This window comes from Onychostruthus taczanowskii, unplaced genomic scaffold (assembly GCF_017590055.1).
Source record: "Onychostruthus taczanowskii isolate IOZ18803 unplaced genomic scaffold, ASM1759005v1 scaffold255, whole genome shotgun sequence".
Classification (NCBI taxonomy): Eukaryota; Metazoa; Chordata; class Aves; order Passeriformes; family Passeridae; genus Onychostruthus; species Onychostruthus taczanowskii.
In genome coordinates this window covers 95,664-121,190 of record NW_024499852.1, presented here as the reverse complement: position 1 = coordinate 121,190, position 25,527 = coordinate 95,664, and the positions used below count along the sequence as shown (strand labels likewise).

The window sequence follows — 25,527 nt, the reverse complement described above, 5'->3', positions numbered from 1 at the left end:
ACCCATACCTCTGTTGGGAGAGAAAAGTGCTTTGCTTCAGGCAGACCAACTGCAAGACAAATACACGAGGGTGGGGAAGGGATGATACCACAATTTTTTATAACACAATAAAAACTCCTTGATTTAAAACCAAGCACCAAACTAAATTCTGGAAACAGAGAGAACCAAACACCTAAACACCTGCAGAGGGCTCAGTTTGTCCAACAATAAAACCTCCAAAGTTTGTCTCTTTTACTGCCTGTGAACACAGACCCTTTCACACCAGCGCCAGCTGCAGTGTAAAATTACCCTGGGTTATAATCCTACTGTGCTGACAATTTTATGTTCCAGCAGGTGCTGTAGAATTTTTTACCAGCTGCTATCACTCTTGTTGCCCAGCTTTTCTATTTTTCCAGTGGAAAAGGAGCAAATTCTAGTAAATGGCAGGGAAGGAAAAACCAGAGATAATGGTTTGTGTCAGCAAAGGCACCATGTGGGAAAAGCAGGAGCTCCCAGCTATGCCTTAATTACTTTAACAATATACACCCCTGTGACTGGAATATATTCTTTTTGCAGTTTGAAGGGCTGTCACATAGCAGTGGAAATTTGGAAAAGGATTCCCATTTTTCCTGAATAATTAATGTTCAACCTAAAAGTGAGTGCCTCTCACTGGCAGCAAAACTTCGTGAGCCACGCTGACATCAGCCAAGGAATATGAAAATGCAGACTTCAAAGCTGGGCTGACTCCACCTGAGGAATTGCACTCCGAGTCCTGAAATGAGCAAACTTGCAGAATCATGGAATCAGTTAGGTTGGAAATGAGCTCTGAGGTCATCAAGTCAAGCCCAGGACTGAACACCACCTTGTCACCCAGACCATGGCACAGAGAGCCACTTCCAGCCTTTCCTTAAACACCTCCACCGGCAGTGACGACTCCACCACCTCCCTGGCAGCCCCTTCTGCCCTCTCATCCTGCAGCTGGGAGATCCCTGGATACAAAACTCCTCCAAAGCAGCCCCACACTGGGTGCTCAGGCACCACCAGGAGCCAAGCTTGTTTTTTAAACCATAGCGAGCAGCTTGTGGGTGAGGGAGGAGTGAATTCGTGTAAGAAACATCCGGCACGGCAGAATTCCTTATTTATGAGGGGTTTATAGCTGCAGCTGGACAGAGCCCAGGGGTGGCCAAGAGCCGATGGCCCCTGGGCTGTGCCAGCCGTGGGTGGCAGCAGGAGCGGGGCAGTGCCCGTCCCTGTGCCGGCCCTGCTGAGGCCACACTCAGTGCTGTGTCACCTCTGGGCCCTCACACGGGGAATGGAGGGGCTGGAGCGTGGCCAGGGCAGGGAACGGAGCTGGGAAGGGGCTGCAGCCCCAGGAGAGGCTGAGGGAGCTGGGAAGGGGCTGAGCCTGGAGAAAAGGAGGCTCAGGGGGGCCCTTGTGGCTCTGCACAGCTCCTGCCAGGAGGGGACAGCCGGGGGGTCGGGCTGTGCTCCCAGGGAACAAGGGCAAGAGGAAATGGCCTGAAGCTGTGCTAGGGGCAGTTAGATTGGACATCAGGAGGAATTTCTTCCTAGAACGGGTGCCCACGCACTGGAACAGGCTGCCCAGGGACGTAGTGAAATTACTAACCCCGGAGGTGCTTAAGGAAAGCCCGCACGGCGCTCAGTGCCACGCTCTTGTTGACAGGCGTGGCAGCGGCCGTACGCTGGGCTCGATCACCCCCGCCTGATTTACCCCGCGATTCTGTAATTTACAACCACACCGCCAAAGCAGCGCCTGTCCCCGGGAGGGCTCGGCCAGGCGAGGAGGGCTGCGGGCGGCCGTGCGGAGACCCCCGGGCGCGGCGGCGGGAGGGGATGCGGGACGCGGGTCCCTTTGTCCGGAGCCATGGGCGGGAACGGGGGGCGGGAATGTGCGCGGGGCGTGGGCGTGGCCAGGTGGGCGTGGCCTCGGTGGCGCGCCCGCCGGCCGTTGGCGGGTTTTGAATTTAGCCCGCGGCAGAAGGCGGCTCGCGATTGGCTGGCGCGCGGTCACGTGGGCGGGAGGGCCGCGAGCGCGGTCCGGCGGGGCGGGCGCGCGGCCATATTGGATCGGTGCGGAGCCGGCGGAGGAGGAGGCGACGGCGGTCGGTCCGTCCGTCCGTGCGTCCGCCTGTCCGTCGGTCCCCGCCTGCTGCCCGCCCCGCCGGTGTCCTCCCGCCGCGCCCCCTCTCCATGGCCGACCCCACGCCGCCGCGGACCCGCGGCCCAGCCGTCGCCGCGATGCCGCAGAGCCCGACGCGCATCTCCCGCCTGCAGGAGAAGGAGGAGCTGCGGCAGCTGAACGACCGCCTGGCCGTGTACATCGACAAGGTGCGGAGCCTGGAGACGGAGAACAGCGCGCTGCAGCTGCAGGTGACCCAGCGGGAGGAGGTGCGGGGCCGCGAGGTCACCGGGCTCAAGGCGATCTACGAGGCGGAGCTGGCGGACGCGCGGCGGGCGCTGGACGACACGGCGCGGGAGCGCGCCAAGCTGCAGATCGAGCTGGGCAAGCTGCGCGCCGAGCACGAGCAGCTGCTGGGCAGGTGGGCAGCGGGGAAAGGAAGGGCCGGGAAGCATCCGTGGGGTGGCGGGATGGAGATGGGGATGCGGGCGGAGCGCTGGCGGAGGCACCGGCGGTGCGCGCCCTGCGCTGCCGCCCGCCCGTCCCGCCGGCGCTCGGCCGGGGGCTGCGCGGCCGGGAATGAATGAGGGAATGAATGAGGAGGCACACGGGCAGCGCTGCCGCCGCTCCGCCCCGGCGGGAAGAGCCGGCCCCGAGCGCCGCCCCTGCCGGGTGAGAGTGCCCCGGCCCCCGCTGCGTCCGCGGGATGCTCCGGGATGGCTCCCGACCGGTGCGGAGGGAGAAAGGGGGGAGTTTTGGTTAGACAGGTTAGATATTAGGCAGGAGTTGCTTACCGTGCGGGTGAGGCGCTGGAACAGGTTGTACGGGGAGGCTGGCGCTTAAGAAATGAGGTGAATTGCTCTGATTGCTACCCGCAGCAAGGGAGACCTTGGAGCACCTTCCTGTAGCTAAAGGAGGCTGGGAGAGATTTTTGACAAGGGCACGGAGTGCTAGGCTTTAAACTGAAGAATGGCAGGTTTAGATGGGATGTCGGGAAGAAATTCTTGGCCGTGGGAGAGGGGAGGCCCTGGCACAGGTTGCCCAGGGAGGTTGTGGATGCCCCATGCCTGGAAGTGCTCCAGGCCAGGCTTGATGGAGCTCTGAACGGCAGGCTTTAGTCAATGGCATCCCTGCCTGTGTCTGGGGACTTGTGACTTCAGGGTCCATTCCAGTCCCTTAGCACTGTTATTCCATGACTATTCACCTCTCCCTGTACGGACAGAGGGCTGTTTTTAAGGCTCAGGCTGTTTCGGGATGAGAGAATTGAACCTTTCTGAAAAATACTGACTAGGTAATTCATGGAGAAAACCAAAGAGAACTGTAATCTCTGTGTCCCCTCCTGGATGTTCAGATGTTACAAAAGGTGGAATTTGTGTCCATACATCCCCCGGATTGGCGGCATTAGGGCGCAGTGCCAAGATCCCCCGTCTTGCCGCGAACTGATTTTGAGACACCAGATTTTGCTTCTTAAGCATTCGACTCTATTCAGTTGTTTATTTGGTTCCTTGTTTATGTTTATCTTCAGTTTGATTTTTGTGACTGCTGCAGTTTTAGGCATTCATGCTTTAGTCTGGGAATCGCAAGGTGTGGCAATGTTGGGATGGGGGAAAAAACCTCCAGAGTTGTTATTCTTCGTCTGCTACTGTGTCTTAAATGCCCTCTCAGTCCTGATTTTTTTCATGATGAGAAAGATACTTCATGTGTAACCAGCATATTGATGTCGCGCGTCTGCAGACAGCCCTGGTATCTTTTGGACTTTGTTATGTAAAAAACTAAAACGGTGAGCTTCTAATTAGCGAGACTGATTGTTCTTGAGGTTATCTCTTGGTGCCTTATGAAAGCCTTAAATCAAAGTAGTCGCTGACAGTGATAGGGGAAAGCCAGGTGTAGCTGCAGACAGGCACCAACATTACTTGACTCTAAGGTCAAGCCAGGAATTTCCACATCTTAGTGATTTTATTGAGGAAGAAGCACTCTTGTGTCAGCTTCTCACAAAACTCCGTGCGTGGGACTGGGATCTAAATGCAGACTGCAGTGGATTCCCTTTTTGTGGCTGGAACCAGGGCATTAATAATGTGGACATGGGCATCTGCATATTCTGTCTTGCATTTGCCTGTGATGGGATACTTGGCAAAAACCTGTTTTGTTGGGGGTGGGGTGTTGATTGCCAAGAACTCCTGGATGGTTTAGTAAAACAAACACTTAATGCTGTTTGGGGCTCCTGGATTCCACTTGTTTGTGGCTCTTTGGTGTTGTTTGGTGCCAGACCTCACGATGTGCGTGCAGTTTCTTAGTCTTTGAGTGTTAAGATGGATATCTTGGGGATATCTAAGCTTATCTGACATTCTATTTGCAAAGTCTTAAAAAGGAGCAGAGGGGTTTCTCACTTGAACTGGAGCACGCTCCCTCATGGCTTCTTAAAGCTGTTAAGTCACATTATAACCTGACAAAAAAAAAATACTCTTAAAAGCACTTGGCACAAGTGTGCATAGGAGTACTGTAAAGGTTTGCAAGGTAAGATGAGGATGTGTGATCTCAACGGGATTTTCCTTGCCCTCTCTGAAACCTGAACTGCAGTGTGCTGTATGCACTGGCTTTAGTTAAAATTTGGGTATGTAACAGAGTATCTAACAGAGCCGGTTGGGGGGGAAAAGAAAAGGAAAAAAAAATAAAAGTTACCTGGCATGTTTGATTTATGTGGTTTAGGTATTCTGGTAGCCATAACATTCAAATTAGTTATGGTTTTGTTTCCTTACAGAGCTAGTGGAGGAGAAATGGCTCTCCAGGTGTTCTGGGTCTGTGGAGGGAGCAAAGATGATTTGCCACTTCATTATCTGAAGCTGGGCAATGCCATTCATGGTCTAGCTGGCCTTCTTGTGTTACTTGAATATTTTTGCAGGTGTTATTCTTGTGCAACTGTCTTTCCTCTGGTTACCAGGCCTCCTTCTTAATTGCTTGACCCATTTTATTCCAGTCATCTTTCAGTCATTCTTAGTGCCTCAAACTCACGCTTCTAGATCCTCTCAAAGTGCTGTAGGACTTCTCTTATTCTTTCTTTACAAAATTTAAAGGTCCAGTCACCTATTTGTTGGATTTGCTGACTTCAGTGCCGTCTGTATGGTGTGATGCACCAAAAAGCTTGCTCTGCTTATACTTCTAATCCTTCAAGAAAATTGCATTTTTCTCTCTAGCTGACACTCCTGTATATAGCAGACTTGTTGCATACTCTTTTTCTAGAGTGCTTGCCATGCAGTGGGTTCTGCTGTAGCAAAAATATGAAGTTTTCCCTTGATACTTCAAATCTCTAAAGAATTAGGGGTGGAAAAAGTGAGATTAAAACAATTAGCTTCCCTGCATCTGTTGTGGGGAAGGGATGGGAAAGCGATACTCATGGTTGTGTAGGTAGGAAGTTTGTGATGGGCAGAATGGAGATAAAGGAAAATAAATCTCTGTCTCAAGACTTGGGGGAAAAAACATGTTATTTGTGTTTAGGTGTATGGAATTCTTGGAGAGCTCTTGGGAGATGGAGGAGAGGGAGATCTCTCTTCCATAGTTTGAGAAAGAATTGAGAGACAGTAAAAATTTCACAGTATTTCCAATTTATTTTCTCAGTGATTAGACAAGACTTTACTGTATGCTTTGCCATTGGTGTTGGCTGCTGTAGAGACATGCCTCTACTTCAGTCCTTTAAATAACAAGTGTAATTAATTGTGACTGCTACAGTTTTGCAAATCAAGGGTTGTGGAAGACACCAGCAGTAGCTCCACAGAAAAAATGTCTGTGAATATTGATTTCCAGCTGCTTTATTTGCTCATGAACAATAAAGGTGAAAGGTTGCCTGTAGGTAGCAGGATCTTGCAGTCTCAAAATGTGTGATGATACAATTAGCAAAAAATTCTTTTGGGGTAACAACTCCTGTTATTTTTAGGTAAAGTGCACTTCCTACAACAGAGCGGCATTGCCTTGGTTGGGAGTTCAGATTGCTGCAAATTCCATATTTCTTGAGAAAAAGATTAAATAGACAAGGCATACAAATCAGTGAAGGATGTCATCCTTGGGCATGTCATAATGCCATCATTTAAGCAGCAGGTCCCAGTTGCTCCTTGACATTCTACAAGACTGGACAAAGCTTCTGCTTTTGAGGGGAAATGTGTCACGGGTTCATCATTTGCCACAAGTGCACACCAGGGAGAACTGCTGGGCCAGGATGGTGGGTGGAAAAAGGTCTCGTGTGTCACTGGAGCAATTAACTTAACAAGGGTGCACATTGTGAATTTTGGCACAGCTGTGTCACCGAGTCCTGTTGAACAAGGGCTGTTCAGAAAGCCAAGGCTGGCTGTGTCTTGTGTGGCTCTGCTGATGGGTCAGGTTTCAGAATAGTTTTCCACTGGTGGAAATGGTTTCCAAGATAAAGAAAATCTATTTCAAAGAATGTTTGCAATGGGGTCTTAATTCAGTGTATGGCAGGTCAAAAATCCCTGGCTGGGCTTGAGCACACGTTCCGGTTGGTTGTGTGAGGAAATTGTGTTCTTTAGGAGTTACAAGCTGGTGTTAGCTCTAGTTCATTTAGGAAACCCATTGTTTACATTTGTCTTTGGCAGGCTGGGGTTTCACTGTGGCAGTGTGCCAGTGTTGAGGGACATCTGCTCCTCCTGGAAGAGGAGACAGTGTGATTAAAGTAACCTCGAAGGAAATTGTGTATTTTATTGAAGGTGATGGTAAAGGACTTAATCTTCCTTTATTATCTTCAGGTGTTTTGTCGCATTAATAGCAAATGTAATTGTGTCAAGCAGCTAAACTTTAATTTTAAATATCTAAGAGATAATTTATCTGTCTGTCTTGCTTTGCATCTCCAGTTGGCCTTCCTTCCCATCTACACTCTGAAGTACATTTCTGCACTGAGATTAGGCAGTAAAATAAATACCAGGAACAGCTTCCCATCAGCCTGTGGCTTGAATTACTGTGCGAGTGTGTGGCACTCTGCAGCTGGTACCCTGAGCAGCTACACAAGACCATGTGGTGTTGGTGCAGGCAAAGATGTGACACACCTGTTCCAGGCTTTTCCAGGGTGCATGTGTGTTGTAGGGAGCTGGGGAGGTACTATGGAAAGGAAGCAAAGACTTGAAAATTTTTTAGGCATATTTTTGTTATTGTAGGTGATCTTGGAAAGCGAGGCAAAGATTGGAACTTCAGAACTGTAATCTGAAATCTGTCACTGTTTGGATGTGTACCACAGAGCACCCAGAAAAAAAGTGGAGTAATTAACTGTTGCAAAATAATTCAAGCCACTGAAACGCAAGAATTTATATTCTGAAGTCAGCATGTCTTCTGTGCAGTGTAGGACATAAATATTTGGTCTCAAATACCTGCACATGTAATGATGACAGGGTAACGGGCAGTTGCTTGGTATGTGTTTGTGTGTGTAGTTTCTGCTTAGAAATGGGGTTTATGGGGTTCACACAGGTGACCATGAGCTTCAGGTTGGGTTTGTGGCTTTAAGTAAGGTCACAGCTGAGCAGTATGTGACCAGAGATGATGTGTTGTTGGTTGCAAACACTACATTTAAATAAAATGGGTGACATGAGACAAGTTGAAACCATGTTACATATACTTATTTACAGGAAAGCCAAACTCTGTCCAGTTACTCTTATTTTCTTGTTGGTCTCTATTAAAAAATTTGAATGCTCCTAGTTGCTTCTTATGTTATTTTAAGTCTCTTTCTTGCAAAATACAGCCTTAGCATTTTGTCTGCCATGGGGGAAAAATGTGGGAAAGTGACCGCTAGCTAAATTAAACACAGAAAATTCATGACTGTAGTTGGTTTTTTTTTTTTATTATTTTCATATTTCTCTACAAGTGGAGTAGAAAACCAGCCCACTGTGCAGTAAATGAAACTCTATATGGGTCTAAATATAGGTTGTATTATCAGGAATTGCAACACGTGTGTATCTATGTCATGACTTGGCTGAAAGCCCATGCTTTTCAAGGAGGGTTTGATTAATGTTGGTAATGCTTATCTTTGTGATCAGGCTCTTAAGTAGCAGCAAAAAGGAGTGGGTGAGGTGTGGGAGGTGAGAACAATCTGTAGACTGGTGGCATCCTGCACTTGGTCAGTTTCAAAGGAAATTTTGAATTACACCTCCCAAGGTCCTGCTGCTGACTGCTTGCCTTGCATTGGGTGTGTGGTTTGTCTGGCTCCAGATGGTCATTTCTAGAAAATTATTTATTTGGGGTTTTTGTTTAGTTGAGGGGGTTTTTTTGGGTTTTTTGTGTGGCTTTTCTATTAACTCAGCAAGAAGTTTAAAGAGATGATGGGAAATTCTAGGTTGTTGTAAACAATTCCATGGATAAGAAGATCCACGCACTTTGAAGTCAGAAGGGAGAAAACCAAACTGCTTCTTTGAAAAAGATGCAAGTCAGCAATTACTTGTTTGCTTTTATTTTCCTTTCATGAGTCAAACTACTTGAAAAGGAGCACAGTTCTAGGTAATTTCTGAACACTGCAACAGGAAGGTGTTTGAGGTTTTTTCATTTGCTGTATTCAGGTGTAGCTTTGGCTCTCTGGGGAGGAAGAAGTCATCTATTGTCAAGAGACTGAAGTTCTTCCTGGTCAAAATTAATAGGTGTAAGGGTGAAGTATGTGTTGTATACATTAGTGTTTGCTTTTATAAATCACAGAGGCTTTTCTGATCTTTCCCTCCTTTCCTATATTCCCTTTAGGGCTGGGATGACACTTGAGTTGCTGAGATTTCATCTGACTTCCAGCGTTTGAAGTGCTGAGCTCTAGTTTCTGTTTTCTCTCTGAGAATGTGTTCTCATGAGCTGTCTCATAGTTAGACAGCTCATGTCACTAACAACTAATAGTGCTTAATTTTAATTCTCCACCCACCCACCACCCCCCCACTGTGGCTTTTGTTGCATTAAATTATAGTGTGGCTTCACAGACAGTCTTGTTGCAAACAAGCCAGAAAGGGCTGATCTAACTGGTAATACTATTTGTGGTACAGGTACTACACTGGGTTTTAATCATGTTGTTGTTGCTAGTCTATTTTATTATAATACCCTTTTTTCTCTGCTGATGCATGGCAAGAATGCTCTTCTCAGCTGCCTTTCAGTCTGTAAATGCATTTAAAAGGCACTTGCATTAAAATAATTTAAGATCCAAGCAGATCCACACACTTTGGATAGTGGCACATTTTGGGGAATCTGTTTCAGAGTCCAGGGTAATTTGGGGAGTAGCACACTGTCTGAAGCTCTGCAACTTCCTCATTTCAGGGTCTGACTTGGTAGGCTTGGTTTCAGCATGGGAGAAGCAATTTCTTCATGTTTTGATTAAAGCTTTTTTCTCAGAAGTGATCAAGCAAGAAATGTCTGCTGTGGACCCTCATACTCCTAGTAGGGGATGGAGAGATTGGGTTTTTTACACGTGTGCTAAGACAACATACCTTCCCTTCCTTCCTTTTCCTGTTCTGCTGCGCACCTTCCTTGCATGCTGCAGTTCCAACAGGCCTGGGTGGAAGAGGAAGGACAGGACAGGACCTCTAGGGAATAATGCAGAGAGCTGGAAGCAGGAGTGTCCAAACCCTAAATCCTGTTGGTTTTTTTTCCAAGCGGTGGATCCAGCTGTGGGTCTGAGGAGTGAAATGCCACTAAGGCAGTGGGGAGTGCTGAGCAGGAGGAAGCTGCTGAGTGCAGCAGAGAGTGTTTTTGTGTGTCTCAGGGCCCTTGGATGCCATGGAGGGGGGAGCAGGTGCTAATCCCACGGGATCGGGATTAACGAGCGCTAAATCTGTTGCATAAAGCCTGCCATGTGGTGTGGCTGTGGTGCTGTAACCTCCAGACTGCATTCAATCCCTGCATCCCTCTGTGCATGCACCTCTCCTCAGCATGATAAGTGCAGGTAATCTTGGATGAAAATAGGATCTTTTGAAGCTGAGGGTGTCTCCTTTTAAAATTGTGTTGATGTTGCATTAGTTCTCGTTTTGTCAAGGAGTATTGCTGTTGTGTCTTATAAACTGTGCAGTGACTAAAAAGAGTATTGGATGGATTCTGAATCTATCCAATTTTAATTTATCCAATTTTCTTCACATTGTTTTGTTAATTCTGGGGGGGGGGTTTTTGTTGTTGTTTTTGTAAACGTCTGGAAAGAAAAGCTTAAGAACTGAAGAAGGATATGTCATCTCTGGTGTTATTGAGGCTAAATCTGTCCATTCCTTTAAAAAGTTCATAGTTCAATTAAGACCATCTGGGACTTCTGTATGCTACTGCCCTTGATAGACAAATGTGGATATCCCAGGCAGAAATATAATGAACTCCAAGGCTGTACAACTTGTTACACATTTAATGGCTGCTTGTGCCATCTAAGGACAGGAAACTTTGATTCATGATTCATGAATATAGCTTTCCCTTCTCCTGTTTTTGATAGTAGCCTGTTACAGTGTTATTTGTGGATAATAAACTTGTGTTTATGGGACATCACTTTTTCCCCCCCATTTGATTTCTCTGTTTGAATATGCTGGTTTAGGAGATAAACAACTAGAAAATGCTTGACTGCTTGTCTAGACACAAAAACCAATTTGAAGGTAATTTGAAAATCTTCTGTGCTTGCCTTCATAAAGAAATTACCTCTGTGCCAGTGTAATTTCTGTGATGGCAGATATTGTGTAAACAGGATTTAGGTCTGCTTCCTCAGGTCTGTGGAGCTTTGCCATTTTTGAAGGGTGCTGCCAAAGCACAGTAAATTTAGCTAACACAAAATGGTTTTGACAGGTTTTCCTCAAGTTCAAGATTCAGATTGCTTTATTAGCCACCAACTGTCCTTGGTTTTCTTGCAACCACTTTCTCTGGTTTGTTCCAGCTATGGAAAAAAGGAATCTGACCTCAGTGGAGCCCAGGTCAAACTTCGTGAGTTTGAAGCAGCCCTGAATTCTAAAGAAGCTGCGTTGGCCACAGCCCTTGGTGATAAGAAAAGTCTGGAGGGAGAAATTGAAGATTTGAAAGATCAAATTAGAGAGGTGAGAAGGAAAGATATCTAACCATCAGGTTCTCTTAGTGAGTGAGATGGTTTTCTGTATTATGAGCTGCCAATCTGATAAAATATAACTTTGTAACCAAAAAAAAGGATGAAAACCTGTGAATTTTAAGAGCTGAGAGAGCCCTTAAAACTGCAGATGCTGAAATTAGGAGGGATGTTACTTAGGGGGAAGAAAGCAGGTCAAGACTCAAAGTACACTTGACACTTTTCAGAAGTGTTTTGGGGGGCACATTGACTTCACAAGAGCAGATAATAACTGACAAATAACAGTTGCTCTGCCCTCCTTTTGGTTCTGCCTGTGGTTCTGCATGTTCTGGTGGAACAATGAGGAGGAAAACCTCTTGACCCAGTTTTGTTAGCCTTTTGATTTGTAATCTTGAGCAGCACCACCTCAAGGAGACAAGTTGTGGAGACAAGGAGACTGGTGTTTTCCATGTATTAAAAACTGATTTGTAAGGAAAATCATTGAGTAGCAATTTTAATACCAGCTACTAACGTGAAATATATAGAACTCTATTGTATATGCAACTGCAAAAGTGTGTATGTGTGATATGTAATATTACTGGGGTAAATATTGGGATTTGATTGTGAAGTTAAACCTTAGTGTATAGTTAGCTGTAGGTCTGTGAGACTTTGGCCATCGTGTGAGCTCTGCTGCATAATTTTTGTGTTGATATTTTTATTTCTTAAAGCTTGAAGCTTCTTTAGCTGCTGCCAAGGACCAGCTTATAAACGAAACCTTGCAGAAAGTGGACCTTGAAAACCGTTGTCAGAGCCTCATTGAGGACCTGGAATTCCGTAAAAATATGTATGAGGAGGTAAATTTAGCCTCAAGAATTAACATTTATAAAGAGAAGAAGGCAACAGGTGTGGGAAATTCTAGAATAGGAAAATAATTTAGGTTGGGAGGTACCTTTGCAATATGTCTGAACTCCTACTCAGAGTAGGGTTTACCTCTGTTGTAGCATGAAGATTTCTAACTTCCTTTTTCTAGGAAAAATGATTTTAACTCTGAATTCTTGTGGTAAAATAACTTTATATATCATGTTGTTTCATCTTAAATTCTGATCATGGTATGCAATGCACATGTCTTTTTTTATTAATGAGAAAGTAGGTTAGTAATTTACCACATAATCCCATTATAAGAAGTAAAATGGGGGGAGACTCAAACAGGTGCTCTGGACCTGCACTGTTTTTAATTTCAAACCTTTCTAATAGGATGCTTTTGAATAATGGAAACAAAAGTGGAGGAATAGTTTCTCTTAGAGCTTTCTCTTGCCACCTTCCCTTTCAGCTGGGGCATTAATGTGAGGCTTTCCAGGAGGAACTTTAGGGCAGTAACAAATGAACTTGACCATACTGTCTTTTTTTCCATGTGTGCTTTTTCTTGCTAGAAGTATTTTCAGCTTGGTTTCATGTTGTTGGAATTCCTTTCTTTCGAGAGAAAGCACAGGCAAGCACACAAGTAAATGGGGAAAATGGGGTGACTGTTATTTCACAGTAGTTTGATTTTGTTGAAGCACAGAGGAGACCTCAAGAAAGGGGGGATATATTTCTAAAATCTGATGATGCTGAGGTGTATTTGTTGAAAATTGAGAGAACTCTCAAAAAAATGCTAGTGGTATCCTAGCTCTTATTTTAATGACTGGCTATTGCAAAATAAGCATTTATACTAAAAGTTTCCTGCCAGAATAATCTGATCCTAGAACCTGCATTACTCTTCACTCAGCAGCATAGTCTCCTGAAAATTTTTTGTCCTGTATTCACTGGGTGTTATCATGTTTTCCTGGCTCTCACAGGAAATCAATGAGACAAGAAGGAAGCATGAAACTCGCCTGGTGGAGGTTGATTCTGGGCGTCAGATTGAATACGAGCACAAACTGGCCCAGGCCCTCCACGAGATCCGTGAGCAGCACGATGCACAAGTGAAGCTGTACAAACAAGAGCTCGAAGACACTTACCATTCCAAAGTGAGAACATGTTTTCACACAGCTGTTTGATGTACTTTGTTTTTGTTTTGCTTAATAGCATAATTGCTGGCGGCTCGGAGGGGTTTATTAGGGAGCTGGGTTTGAAATTAGCATGCGTTTGAGTGTGGATTTGCATTTTCACTTCTCGCTTTGGGAGCAGGTTTAATCCTCACCAGGTACAAAAACAGAAGGGAAGGAAGCACTGTGTGGAGGTGGTCTGGGGGGAAAAGTGATTAATGCTGGGATTACTGTGAATTCAAGGAAAGTTTGTGCATTGTTAAGCATGATACTGAACAACAATCCGTTTTTTGCATAAAAATTCATAATGGGGCTTGGTGAGAAGACAGAGTCCTCTGAGCCTGTACAAAACATGGGGAAGTTTTACAATGCCCTGTAACTTCTGTTTTTTACTCATCTAGGCAGAAAGCTGAAATCAGTTAAACTTCTTCATTTCCTTCCTCTGCTGTTACTCAGCATTTATGTCAGGAGGCACCCTGATGTCTCAACTGAACCTGGTTTCTGTGGCTGTGCTTGTTGCAGTTGGTATTTTTTAAAAGCAAAGTGGGATTTTACATCAGAAAAGCCCATATAAACTGAATTTATTAGCATCGGTTTGGTCTTTTCAGCCTGCTTATCTCCAGGCCTTCAATCTGGCTTGGAAAAGATCATTTAAAGTATGATCTATAAATAATAAATTAGACAAAAATGCCAACAATAATGCTAATAATAAAATACCAAAAATGCAACCTCTCATTGCTTCCTTGGTCTTTATCTTCAGGTGTACTCCTCTGTATTTTTGGAAACTTAGTTATACAAAATAGATTCTTTGCATCATCATCAACAAGTTCAATAAATCTGTGGTGCAGCTCAAGTGTGTGTGGTAGTGTTCCACAGGAACGATTTAGTTACTTTATAAAAGTAAAACTATTGAAGATTGAAGTGATAGAATGAAGCAGTAGTGGTTTAGGGCACTGGTACCAATTTGCTCATATTGCCTGAAAGTTAACAATTTTCCCTCTTTTTAGAGAATTGGTAATTTCAGTGTAGCTTCTTTACTAAGAAGTATTAAATAAACATTTAAGTGTATTAAATAAACTTTGGCCAGCATGAAAACTGAACTTAGTAGCTCAATTTCAGTAATGTCTACAAGGGAAAATTTTAATCCTAAAGTAAATATTCAGAGAATTGGGATTCCAGGCAGGGCAATCCAACATGGTTACCACATTTTAGCCCTAAAGAAAGAAAAGTTTCAGTGCGTTGGAGCTGCAGAGAGGAACTGGGGTGGCTTAGCGTGGCCTGTGGCTTTTTGGTGATTCATTCCTTCTTCTGGTGAAAGTTCCTTTGAAACTGATGTCTTCACTTTGGTGCCCTGCAGCTGGAGAGTGCCAGGCTGTCCTCGGAGATGAGCAGCTCTGCAGCCAACACCATCAGGGAGCAGCTGAACGAGAGCCGCATGCGCATCGACAGCCTGTCCTCCCACATCACCAGCCTCCAGAAAGAGGTATCCAGCTGTGCCTCCCCGGTCCTGCTGCTTACAGATGTTGGGTTTTGCATTGAAGGGCTTTTCTTCCCTATTAAATTTGTTGGGTTTTGTATTAAAGGTCTGTCTTCCCCCCCTCAGTTTGTTCAGTGTCACGACCGGAGTTTGTTTTCTCTCCTCCTGCTCTGTGCTTTTTCAAATTTCTTAATGTTTCCTTTTGACAGGCTTTATTTTCTTTTTCTGTGTTTAGTATTCTGCTATAGAGCCAGTGTTTGAAACGGGGTACTGTTAACTGGCTTTTCTGAACATTTTTGTGGATAAATGCAGTTTTAGACAAACGTTTGTTAAATGTTCTTGACATTGAGCAGTTTAATAGTGACTGGACCAGCCTAGTGTAGAATTCTACAAAGCAACATTCAAAGCCAGAACTGGAATTTGCAATCTCTTTTCATCCTAGATCCAGTTTGCATCCAGACATCTAAAAAAACCCAAAACTAATGATGTGATCTTGCCCAGATTAGGAATGTGAGACTGAGTAAAAACATCAAATAACTGTACTTAAGCATCTGTAAGGCAGGATTATGAGCAGAAATTGGTTATTCCTAGATCACAGAGGGCATAGATCACACCCAGAGAAGTGTGACATAATGTATGTATGACAAGTGATATGTTCAGTATTGGCCTGTTTGTAACATTGTGTGCACTGCAGTGGGAAAATCCAGAGTGAAAATCAGAAGTGTTAGGAGTAGGTTCTACAGTAAGCTTTTGGAACATGCCACAAAACATTTAAACTTTTTTATTAATATAAAATACTAGTACTGTTTGATCTTATCTGTGATACATTTTGAATTTTATTCCTCCTGTACAATAGATTCTTAATAGAACATCAAAATTCTTTGTATTTCTAGTGAAAAATATAAATGTGAGGGATATTATTTCCTAATTTTCCAAATAAATTGGCAGATACTAGTAAGAGTCTTCCTAGTTCTCCTTTTACCTAGTCAAGTTAGTCTCTGGGAAAGATCAGGTCATAGAATGAATGTGCATGATGTTCCACAGGAGTTGGATGGAAAGTTTTGGCCACATAGATCTTATTTCTGCCTTTAGATTACCATCACCTTTTCGGGGTTCAGTCAACAGGTTTTCTTAAGTTAATTTCCTCTGTTCTGTTACTTCAGAAGTGACAGCTTGGTTCAGAGGACTTCCTTCTGAACTGGCAAAAGTGTTTGTTGCTAATTCCAGGGCAATCAGCTTCAGGGAAAATGAACTTCTATTGTTCTGACCGTGATTTTCCACCAAAGAAACTATTTCGCTGTGGTTTTGGGGTGGTTTTTTATGGTAGCATGAGTGAAGTCAGCCAGGACACTTGTTTTCCACTTTACTAGCATTAAGTTAAGCTTTATTTTCTTGGAAATCTTTTATTTCTGATGTTGGTCTGGTTTGAGTTGCCAGCTCTGAGCTCTGTAGTAGACTCCACTGTGATCTTCCATATGATACAAAACTCCATTTATTAAATTCCTTATCTGACTCCTAGCATTGACAACCAGTTATACTGGTCCCTTGTGTCAGACATGGAGACTCCCTTTCCTCTCTGGAATATGTGCTGACTTCTTAAATTTGGATACATGCATAGCAAACTTTGTGATTATGGGGCATTGGTTCCTGTGTCTGCTACTTAATTAAAAAAAAAATTAAATCTCAAGGGGCTGTGAAACAAAGGAAAGCATGCTTATGGAAACTCTAAAGCTGACATAATTTTGGGCTTTCTTTGATAAGCATTCCATTCTGGATATACAGTTTTAAGATCTGCTGACCTGATGGAATTTTTGAAGCAGGAGACAAATCAGATTTCTTCAAGGAATGCTTATCACCACACTCTGAGCAAGCCTTGGAGGCTTTAAGGACAGGCAGGCAGGTTTGCACTGACAACAACCCCTATTCCTCTAGGGGAGCTGCCTCCCAGAATTCAGGATTAGCAGCACCAAGCCAAAGCACAAAGCAGACATCTGGAAACTACAGAGCACTGAAAAACCTCCAGGGGTGATCACTCCTCCACCTGCCTCCCTGGGCAGCGCATTCCAATCTCTAACCACCCTTTTGGTGAAGAAATTTGTCCCAGTGTCCAGCCTAAACCTCCCCTGGGGCAGCTTAGGACAGTGTTCCTGTGTCCTGTCTGGCACGTGTTAAACACTTAAACTCTGTAACTCAATTTTTCTTTCCCCAAGTAAATTCAAGGGAAATACAGAGTACAGTAGCATATTGTCAGACCTCAGAAAAACAAAGCAAAGTAGTTGTTTTCCCAAGGATGTTGCAAGTTTCACTGGAATTTGAGGTGTTTACATTTGCAGTAGGTGAGGTGGAGAGCAGGAAGCTGAACACAGAAATAAGGGAGGACACAACTTCTGTGTTTTGAATTCTGTGTTGCCTGAACAGCAGAACATGTAGAGGTTTGGGTGGGCTTTCCTCTGCACTATTGCTGATGTTTTCAATGCTTTCCCTCTAGTCCAGAGCATGGCAGGACAGAGCACAGGAGCTGGAGAGCAGCTTGGCCCAGGAGCAGGAAAACTGCCGCAAAACACTGGCAGAGAAGGAGAAGGAAATTGCAGAGATAAGAAATCAGATGCAGGAGCAGCTGACTGACTACGAGCAACTCCTGGATGTTAAACTGGCACTTGACATGGAGATCAATGCATACCGGAAATTGCTGGAGGGTGAAGAGGAGAGGTAGGAAAGGACATGGCAACCAGGTGCTGTCTCTGTTATCTCTGTGCTTTTCTTGTCTCTTTCTCTGTTAAAAAGCAGTTTTTAGTGGTCCTTGACAGCTTTCCAAGGCACTGGTTTTGCCCCCTCCTGTCTGACACAGTTCAAAGTCATGATGAGACCAAACACACTGATTGTCAGACTGGCTCTCAAGAAGGCAGCAAACACTTTTTTTTCTTTTTTTTGGGTTTAGAGCCAGCAGAGAAGAAGCAATGGATTGTCATTTGTATGCCTGTTTGGTGCTGTGCTTAATATTCTTCTTCGAAATTAATTGCAGGGTTAATTAATTGTTACCCAATAGAATAATTTTAATTAAGTCATTGTGATTGCCCAGCTCATCAGCCAGCTGCGTTTTCCACATCTGGCCTCAGAGTTCTTCCAGTACTGAGAATTTTCACCTCTGTCACAACTGTCATTTAAAGCAATTTTATTCTTCACTGTATTCTGAGCTGCTCTCTGCTGATTCCTCTCAACTGTGGGGATGAAACAGCCAAAGCTTTTATGCCACTTTGTTTTTGCATTGATTTCCCACCGTGGCTTAAGTCTCCCTAGGGTTTTTGTTTCTCTGTACTCTTCAATAAATGCACAGAAATGCTTTTATGCTCTTAATGTAGTATTCCATCAGTATTCTGTGCTGCAGGAACAGTAATCAGCTGTTTGACAACATTTTATTCACCTCTTAAGTACTTCAGCCTTCACTTCTTCATGTGACATGCTCTGTTTACTATGTTGCTATATAAATTATGGGAAGAAGAGGAGACGGAAGGAAGTTTATTTTAAAAGAAAGGTGGAAAAAGTGAAACCACATCATGGAATCATTAAGGCTGGGAAAGATTTGAATCCAGCTGTTGACCCAGCACTGCCGTGGTCAGCACCAAACCCAAGTGCCCCAGAGTCCCCAAGTGCCACATCCCCATGTGTTTACAACGCTTCCAGGGATGATGAATCCACCACATCTCTAGGCAAAGCCTGACTACCTTTTCAGTGAAGAAATTCCTCCTGGTACCCAGTGTACACCATCCATATGTCCCAGCTTCATCTCTTTCCTCTCACTCTGTCCCGCATTCCCCGCGAGCGCACCCTGACCCCCAGCTCGCTTCACCCTCCAGCCAATGTCCCGCATTCCCCGCGAGCGCACCCTCCAGCCAGGGAGTTGTGGAGGGCAAGGAGGTCCCTCCCTGAGCTTCCCTTTCCCTGATGGGATGTGTGTGTGTGTGTTTTCTCCCTTGCCCACACCAGGCTGAAGCTGTCCCCCAGCCCCTCTTCCCGGGTGACCGTCTCGCGCGCCTCGTCCAGCCGCAGCGTCCGCGTGGCCGGCGGCAAGAGGAAGAGGATTGATGTGGAGGAGTCCGAAGCCAGCAGCAGCGTGACCATTTCCCACTCTGCCTCTGCCACAGGGAACGTGTCCATCGAGGAGATAGATGTGGATGGGAAGTTCATCCGCTTGAAGAACACCTCTGAGCAGGTTTGGAGTGACCACACGTGTTGTGAGTTGAGGCGCCGGGGCGTCCTCGGTGCCCTCGCAGCTCCCAGGCTTCACTTTGAGCCCAGAGCTTGTGGCTTTAAGGAGCTGGTGTGTCTCAAAGAAAGCTTTCACACACTGGTCTGGATTGATGGTGACTTTTTCCCCAAGGATTTTTGGTGCTTTTGTTTTGCTGCAAGGTGGCCTGTCCCCCAAACCTCGCACTTCTGCGTTCTGCCTTGCAAGTAATGCACCTGCAAAGCTTTACAGATGACATTGTTCCTGATAAGAAATGCTGCAAGCAGACACCAAGCTGCTTTATAAGCCTTTTCAGCACCTTCTCTGCCTTAAAAAGGCTCAAAATAAATAGAGATGCAGAATAAAGGTCTAGATGAAATTAACTGCCAGTGTCCCTTGTATCTGCATAGAGCTTTCCTAAATCACAGTTTTTCTTCTTCCTTGGCTGCACCAACAATTTTATGAGCCCTCAATTCCCATGCCAAAGCCACTGTTGCAGTGACTACTGAGATTATATAATTCTCTGAATAGGTTAGAATTTGTATTGTGAGGGTACACATATCTACACAAATGAAGAACCCTTTGACAAATACTAATCACTTCCTTATTTTGCCCTTAAAATGATGCTGTTATGTGCAGTACATTTCCCTCCTTTATCTTCACTAAAAGGCAGCTTGTTGTGATGAGCTGGTCTGGTTCCAAGTGTCCCAGTCCCCTCTAATCAGGGAGGATATGGACAGGCTCCTCCAGACAGTGATAATATGGGTTTTAATTACCTGTAATTACCCTGGGGAGTGATGGTTTCGTGCAGTGAATTCAAGAAACCTTGACATTTTTCTTGGTCTAGACACTTCAGTCTGTAGATGACTCAATTCAGCCAGATCAAAAACTTTCTGGTGAGTCAGAACCTGCCTTTTTTTTTTTTGCTTGTTTGAGAGTTTTTTTTTGAGCTTGCCCCCACACATATACTTTTTAAACTCTATATACTTGTTTTTCCTCCACCTTTAATTTCCCTGCACATCCATTGTTTCATAAGGAAGGAGAAGCATCAGTTTTCCCAGTAACCATGCGTGGTTCATGTTTTTAGCACTTTTCTAGGGGGTCTAGATTTGAGCAACTACCTGTAGTGCAGTGTAATAAACTGTACTTGGGGAATATTCATGAGTGTTTTGACAGTTTATATAAATAAATAGATTTTAAAAATTTATAAAATCCTCTCTAAGTATGGCATGTTTTGGTGCAATGACAAACTGAATGTCAGCATCCATTGAAATATATAAGATTGTTTATTTCAGATAATTTTACCTGACAGTGGCACCTCTTGAATGATCAGAACCTATGCTGGTGGGATAGTTGAAAAAATGCTTTTTTTGAATTTAAAACTCTTGTTTTGAATTTAAAAACACCTACTCTTGTTTTGAAGCAGTCATTCTGTAAAGATGACTTGTATGTGATTTGTTAATGCTTTTCAAGTAGTTGATAGGAAAAAAATAATATAGGGATTATGTGGTGGCAAGTGTGCATATGTAAAAATATTTCAAGAATACTAACAGCAATATTTTGTTTTCTAGGAAGCCTGCTTGCCATTCTGTGCTTCAAAACACAATAAATATTTGTAAGGGGATTTTAATATTTAATACCTATTACTAATATGTATTTCTCTGGACCAAGTGATAATAAAACTGATGCAAATCATAAACATTAGTTAAGTTAACATCAGAACTCAAAAGCAGAATGTATTAAGCTTTAATTTCAAATAAGAGGTAAGATAAATTTACCTAAAATTATTCTAATTCCATGCTGAAGATCAAGTGATAATAAACCGCTTCACTTTAAGTTTTGTGTGTGTCACAACCTTAAAGGTAAAACTACATGCAAAGCAGAAAAACGAATGCTGGTGGAAATAACTATTTTTTTTCCTCTCCCTTTTTTAAGGATCAACCTATGGGAGGTTGGGAGATGATCCGAAAAATAGGAGACACTTCTGCAAGTTACAGATATACCTCAAGATATGTACTAAAGGCAGGCCAGACTGTTACAGTAAGTTGTCAAGTTTCCCTTGAAATGGACTTCAGGCCAACTTCTGTGGGCCAAAAAGACAAAAGGATTTTTACTTTTGTCCTTCCTCTGTATGTTTTCAGGAAGTTGTCACCTGTGTTTGTGTTGGGCATTGGTTGTGTCAGTTGCTGGGATAATTAATACAGAGATGTTTTTTCAGAATTTTCTGCATGAAGCACTGATTTTCACCATCTACAGGTGAAAATCTTACATCATATTACACATTCTAAAGTCCCTGCATTAAAAACACTTGTGTTTTATTGCACAAAACTTTGGAAGATGCTTGCTTTTCCTTGCTGGCAGGGATTCACAGCTTTGCTTAAATGAAATACTGCTTTAACTGAATTTGGAAATGTGGTAGGACTGGCAAAAAATGCTCGTGTGTGACTTCTGTTGTCAGATCTGGGCTGCAAATGCTGGAGTAACTGCGAGCCCTCCCACTGACCTCATCTGGAAGAACCAGAATTCCTGGGGCACCGGTGAAGATGTGAAAGTTGTGCTGAAAAATTCTCAGGGAGAGGTAAAGCACCTCAGATCTGTGTGAGGTCTCTCTGTGTGGCATCACCTGCAAGGATTCAGATCAGGGCTCCATACAGGAATGCCCTGCAGTGGTTTTTTTTTGGTGAAGTTTTCTCCTTTTGGAGAACTAGCTGCAGTTTAGAAATGCCTCTACTGAGCCCTGTGATTTTTTATTTTTTTTTTTTAACTCTGTATTGAGTCTAAATAGTGAAAAAATTACTTGTTCAGGCATCTCCCTCATGGGAGGAGCTGGGCAGTGCCTTAGAATATGCCTTGAAAAGAAAGTTTTGTTGAACTCCTGAGTGATTTGTCTTCTAAATCAGTTTGATTTAAGCCTGTGTGCTTATGAGGAGTGGGGAATCCCACAGTGAAATCCATGTGAAGAAATGAGGGGTTACTGTAATATGCTGCAAATGAAAGAAAATAAATAAATATATATGAAAAAAACAGATTTTGGAAGAACCTGATGACTGTGTTGTCAGAAACAGTCCTTTTAATCATGAAGATATTTAAAACTAAACTGTTTATGATCAACAGTCCTTGAGAAGCATACAGACAAAATGAGTAAAAGTAGTTTTCCCAGCAGATGGAGCTTTCATTTCTCAAAAGTCTTAAGCAGGTGGGAAACAGGAGATTTTTTTTTTTTTTTTTTTTTTTTTTTTTTTTTTTTTTTTTTTTTTTTTTTTTTTTTTTGTTTGAAGTCTTAAAAATCTGCCTTGCAGGAGGTTGCTCAGAGAAGCACTGTGTTTAAAACAACAGCACGTAAAGGGGAAGATGAGGAAGTTGAGGAAGAAGTAGCTGAAGCTCTGGATGAGGAAGACATTTACCGTCAGCAGGTATTTTTTTTTTTTTAACGTTAACAAGGTTATTTACATTAAAAAAATGGAGATATAAGTCATGAATTATTAAAAAAAATCTGAAAATAGAGTGTGGATGTTCTTTTATTTGTTTTAATCAGTAATTAAGGAAAGCATGGAGCTGTTTTACTGAAAATATTGCCTAATATATATCCTGTTGCAGAGAAGTACATTTTTTTTCAAGTTTAAGATATGGGGATTATTTTTTTCCCCTTAAACTCTGTTCCTCGTAAGATTCCCTCCCCCCCCCCCCCCCCCATGCCAATTGTTTATAGTGAAGCTTGGCTCAAGAAGGTAAATTTACTGAAAGTTCTCAGAATTTAAATGTCTTTTTATCTCTGATAGAGAAAATCATGTTAGTGTCTTGTACTCACGTATTTTCTCTGATAGAGAAAATATTTTCTCTGATAAAGAGAGATATTCACATATTTTCTCTGATAGAAATAAGTTGAAATTTGAAAACTCTTTGAGAGAAAATGTGCCTGACATGCTGAAAACATGAAATTTTGAAGACCAAAAAAAAAGACTGTGTTGGAAATCAGTGAGGTTAGATTTATTATATAAAACCTCTTAAGGTTCTTGTTCATGCTCCCTTATTCAAATATGACAATAAATTATATTTTTCTGATACCTGTCCTCTATTACTCCTCAATAAGAAAGGACATGTAACATTGTTTTAATTCCAGGGTAAAACAGGTTGTACAGCTTTGCTGACTCTTGTTTGTACCATGCCAGGCCAGTAATTTCATATATTAAAAAGTGTGTGTTTATATGTATGTATATACATATATGTGTATATAAATTTAATTATATATTAAATATAATAATATATTTAAATATACAATTAAATGCTTAAATATATAATTAATTATATATTACTATGTAATTAATGTATGTTTGATAGATAATTAATCTATAGTTCCTATAAAATTTATATACACTTACTTAAAAGTATACATCAAAAAGCACAGTAGATTATTTTGAGTGGAAAAGCATTTTGAACGTTATGCTGCTGGGTGGTTTGTTGGATTTTTTGGGGTTTTTTTTCTGGGCTTTTTTTTGTTTTAAATGGTTCTCCCTTGTTCACAGCAGGCAGAGCAAAGAGCAGCCAACAGAAGCTGTGTGGTCATGTGAAATTCCAGCCACTCCAGGCTCCTCCAGCCGTGGTAATCCCTGCCTGCAGAACAGAGCCTTCTGAGAAGCACAACCTTATTTTCCTGTCTGTGAATTTTTAAAGCTGCGAGTCTGATGGCCTTAAATTTCCTCTGCCAGTGAAGGAAGGAAAAAAAAAAAGAAAAGAAAAAAGAAAAAGGAAGGTTTGTCACAAGCATCTTGATTTCCTTGCAGGATGTGAGCTGGTAGCTCCTGACAAGGAGAATTAACCTGATGCTCCTGTGTCTCTCTCAGATTTATACACCAGTCTCTCTTCATTGAAACCTTGCTGGAGTAGGAATATTCCAGTGTGTTTTGGGGATCGATTTTTTTTAGATTATACCACTCTAGACTAGTTGCTACGACCTCTTTGTAATTTAGGTGCTGTTGGGGATTGGTTTAGAGCTTCTAATTTTGGAAGAGGATTCATGTTACACTTTGTAGTTGTGTTGTTAAGATAGTGTTACCAGCTTAAATTTTCTGTGTTTTTTTTCTAACAAATTAGGAAGCTGTTTTAATATGGATTGCCTTACTTGTTTACAATTTTTAGTAACACAACAAAGTCTCTAGAGGTCTAGTCTACATTTGTATGGGAAACAGTTGTAATTTTGCCAATGTTGAAAGTTTTTCTGTCCTTTTCACATTATTCCAATGTCTGGAAAACATTTTAATAAAGTATGTCTGTGCTACAGAGTAAAGTTTTTGGAATTTGTTTCTTCCTAGAACTGAGCTAAAAGTTGAATGAGCATTGAGTCCTTGAAATTGATGGACTTTGAAGCTGAAGAAACATCCATTAAATGGAACAGTGGCATTTGAGGTGCAAAGATTCCTTCTGAATAATGACTGATACTGCTTCACATTTGGAAAATCAATTCTTTAGAGCTTTATTCACACTCTGTTGCATTTGTGCTCATCTTGGCTCATGGTTCTGTCCTTACTGGACTGGCTTTTACTGCATCCTGCAAGTGCCAGGCTAAGCAATGTGAGCAAGCGCAGTAACATAAAGAGAAATTTAGAAGTGCTATAAAATACTTATCTTTGACATAGCCATAGCCTGAATTTACTGTTTCAAATGCAAAGCCAGAATTTTGGAAGTTGATTGTATTTTTTTTTTTTTTTGACTGGACTTTTCATGGCAAAATTAAGATTTTTTTACATGTCTTTCACCTTGGATGAACCCTTTTTTGGTGCCATTTCAACCATGTGCCAGCAGAAGGTGGAAAGGGAGGGGTTGATGTACAAATCTGAAGTTATGGTAGGAACCTTCCTGCATGGTCAAATTCTTGGTTTTAGCTTTTGTAGAGCCTGTTCTTCAATGGCAATGGGAGAAATGAGATTTTAGAATAATTCTTCTTTTTTTTTCTTTGCTGTGGCAGGAATTACTGTAAATGAAAAGAAGGGAATGTTAGGAAAGAACTGTGAAACATGCTGCCACAAGGTGGAGGTCTTGTTTTGCTTGATTTTTTTTAAAATACTTGTACAGCAAGCACCCAACACTTTCTGCACTTCCCTGCAAGTTCCATAACTTGATTATCATTGGTTCTGGCATTAGATACAAATTGCATCCTCCTGCAGGTGAAAACTCTTTAGCAATTTACTGCTTGTAGCTGGATAAACACTTTACCAGAAATGTTTCTGCTCAAACACACTCACTCCTGTGAGAAACAGATTAGGAATTTAGGAAACAAGTGGTTTGACCTGTGCAGCAAACCTGTGAACTGCATTCTTTTTTCCCAGTGTTCATTATAAAAACCCCAGTGTAGTCAAAACTGGTGCAAATTAGTTTGTGGTGCTGTTGACAGCAGTTTTGTCCTAAAAATTGGTTTTTGCTTTGTGTTTCCTTGTTCATGATTTACATATATACATCACATTTGTCCCAAGCTGACAGCAAAATATGGACAGAGAAATGAATACATAAATTCTGTTCAACAGATGCTATTTATTAATTTCCTTCTACAAATAATGTAATTTTAAATGCTTACTCTTAGTTTAATTTCTTTCCATGAAAATTTCTCTTATCAGTGTATCATTTTGATACTACTATGGGGGTTTCTGGATTGAAAAGGATGGTTTTTATCTGTGAAACGCTGTGTTTCGT

The 25,527-nt window shown here is 42.6% G+C and overlaps 1 protein-coding gene across 2 annotated transcripts; it reads left to right on the top strand.

Moving 5' to 3' along the window:
• The first annotated feature begins 1,958 nt into the window (after nucleotides 1-1,958).
• On the top strand, nucleotides 1,959-24,120 carry LMNB1 (lamin B1). 2 transcript variants are annotated; one of them, XM_041407146.1, is made up of 11 exons: nucleotides 1,959-2,540; nucleotides 10,977-11,133; nucleotides 11,846-11,971; nucleotides 12,953-13,123; nucleotides 14,499-14,624; nucleotides 17,107-17,327; nucleotides 18,603-18,828; nucleotides 20,779-20,883; nucleotides 21,302-21,421; nucleotides 22,143-22,256; nucleotides 23,370-24,120. In XM_041407146.1, the coding sequence occupies exons 1-11, from the start codon at nucleotides 2,191-2,193 to the stop codon at nucleotides 23,409-23,411; spliced, it is 1,758 nt and encodes a 585-aa protein (XP_041263080.1). In that variant the 5' UTR covers nucleotides 1,959-2,190; the 3' UTR covers nucleotides 23,412-24,120. The 2 variants fall into 2 exon arrangements, with proteins under 2 accessions (XP_041263080.1, XP_041263079.1); XM_041407145.1 differs by having other exon boundaries at nucleotides 23,367-24,120.
• The last annotated feature ends 1,407 nt before the right edge of the window (nucleotides 24,121-25,527 follow it).

What these genes read in the sequence shown, in the direction of transcription:
- LMNB1 (XM_041407145.1), top strand. Translation starts at nt 2,191, where the DNA reads ATGGCCGACCCCACGCCGCCGCGGACCCGCGGCCCAGCCGTCGCCGCG. An exon ending in AGGCAGGCCAGACTGTTACA is followed by an intron (nt 20,884 to 21,301) that starts GTAAGTTGTCAA and finishes TTCTGTTGTCAG; the next exon opens with ATCTGGGCTGCAAATGCTGG. An exon ending in AAGACATTTACCGTCAGCAG is followed by an intron (nt 22,257 to 23,366) that starts GTATTTTTTTTT and finishes CCTTGTTCACAG; the next exon opens with CAGGCAGAGCAAAGAGCAGC.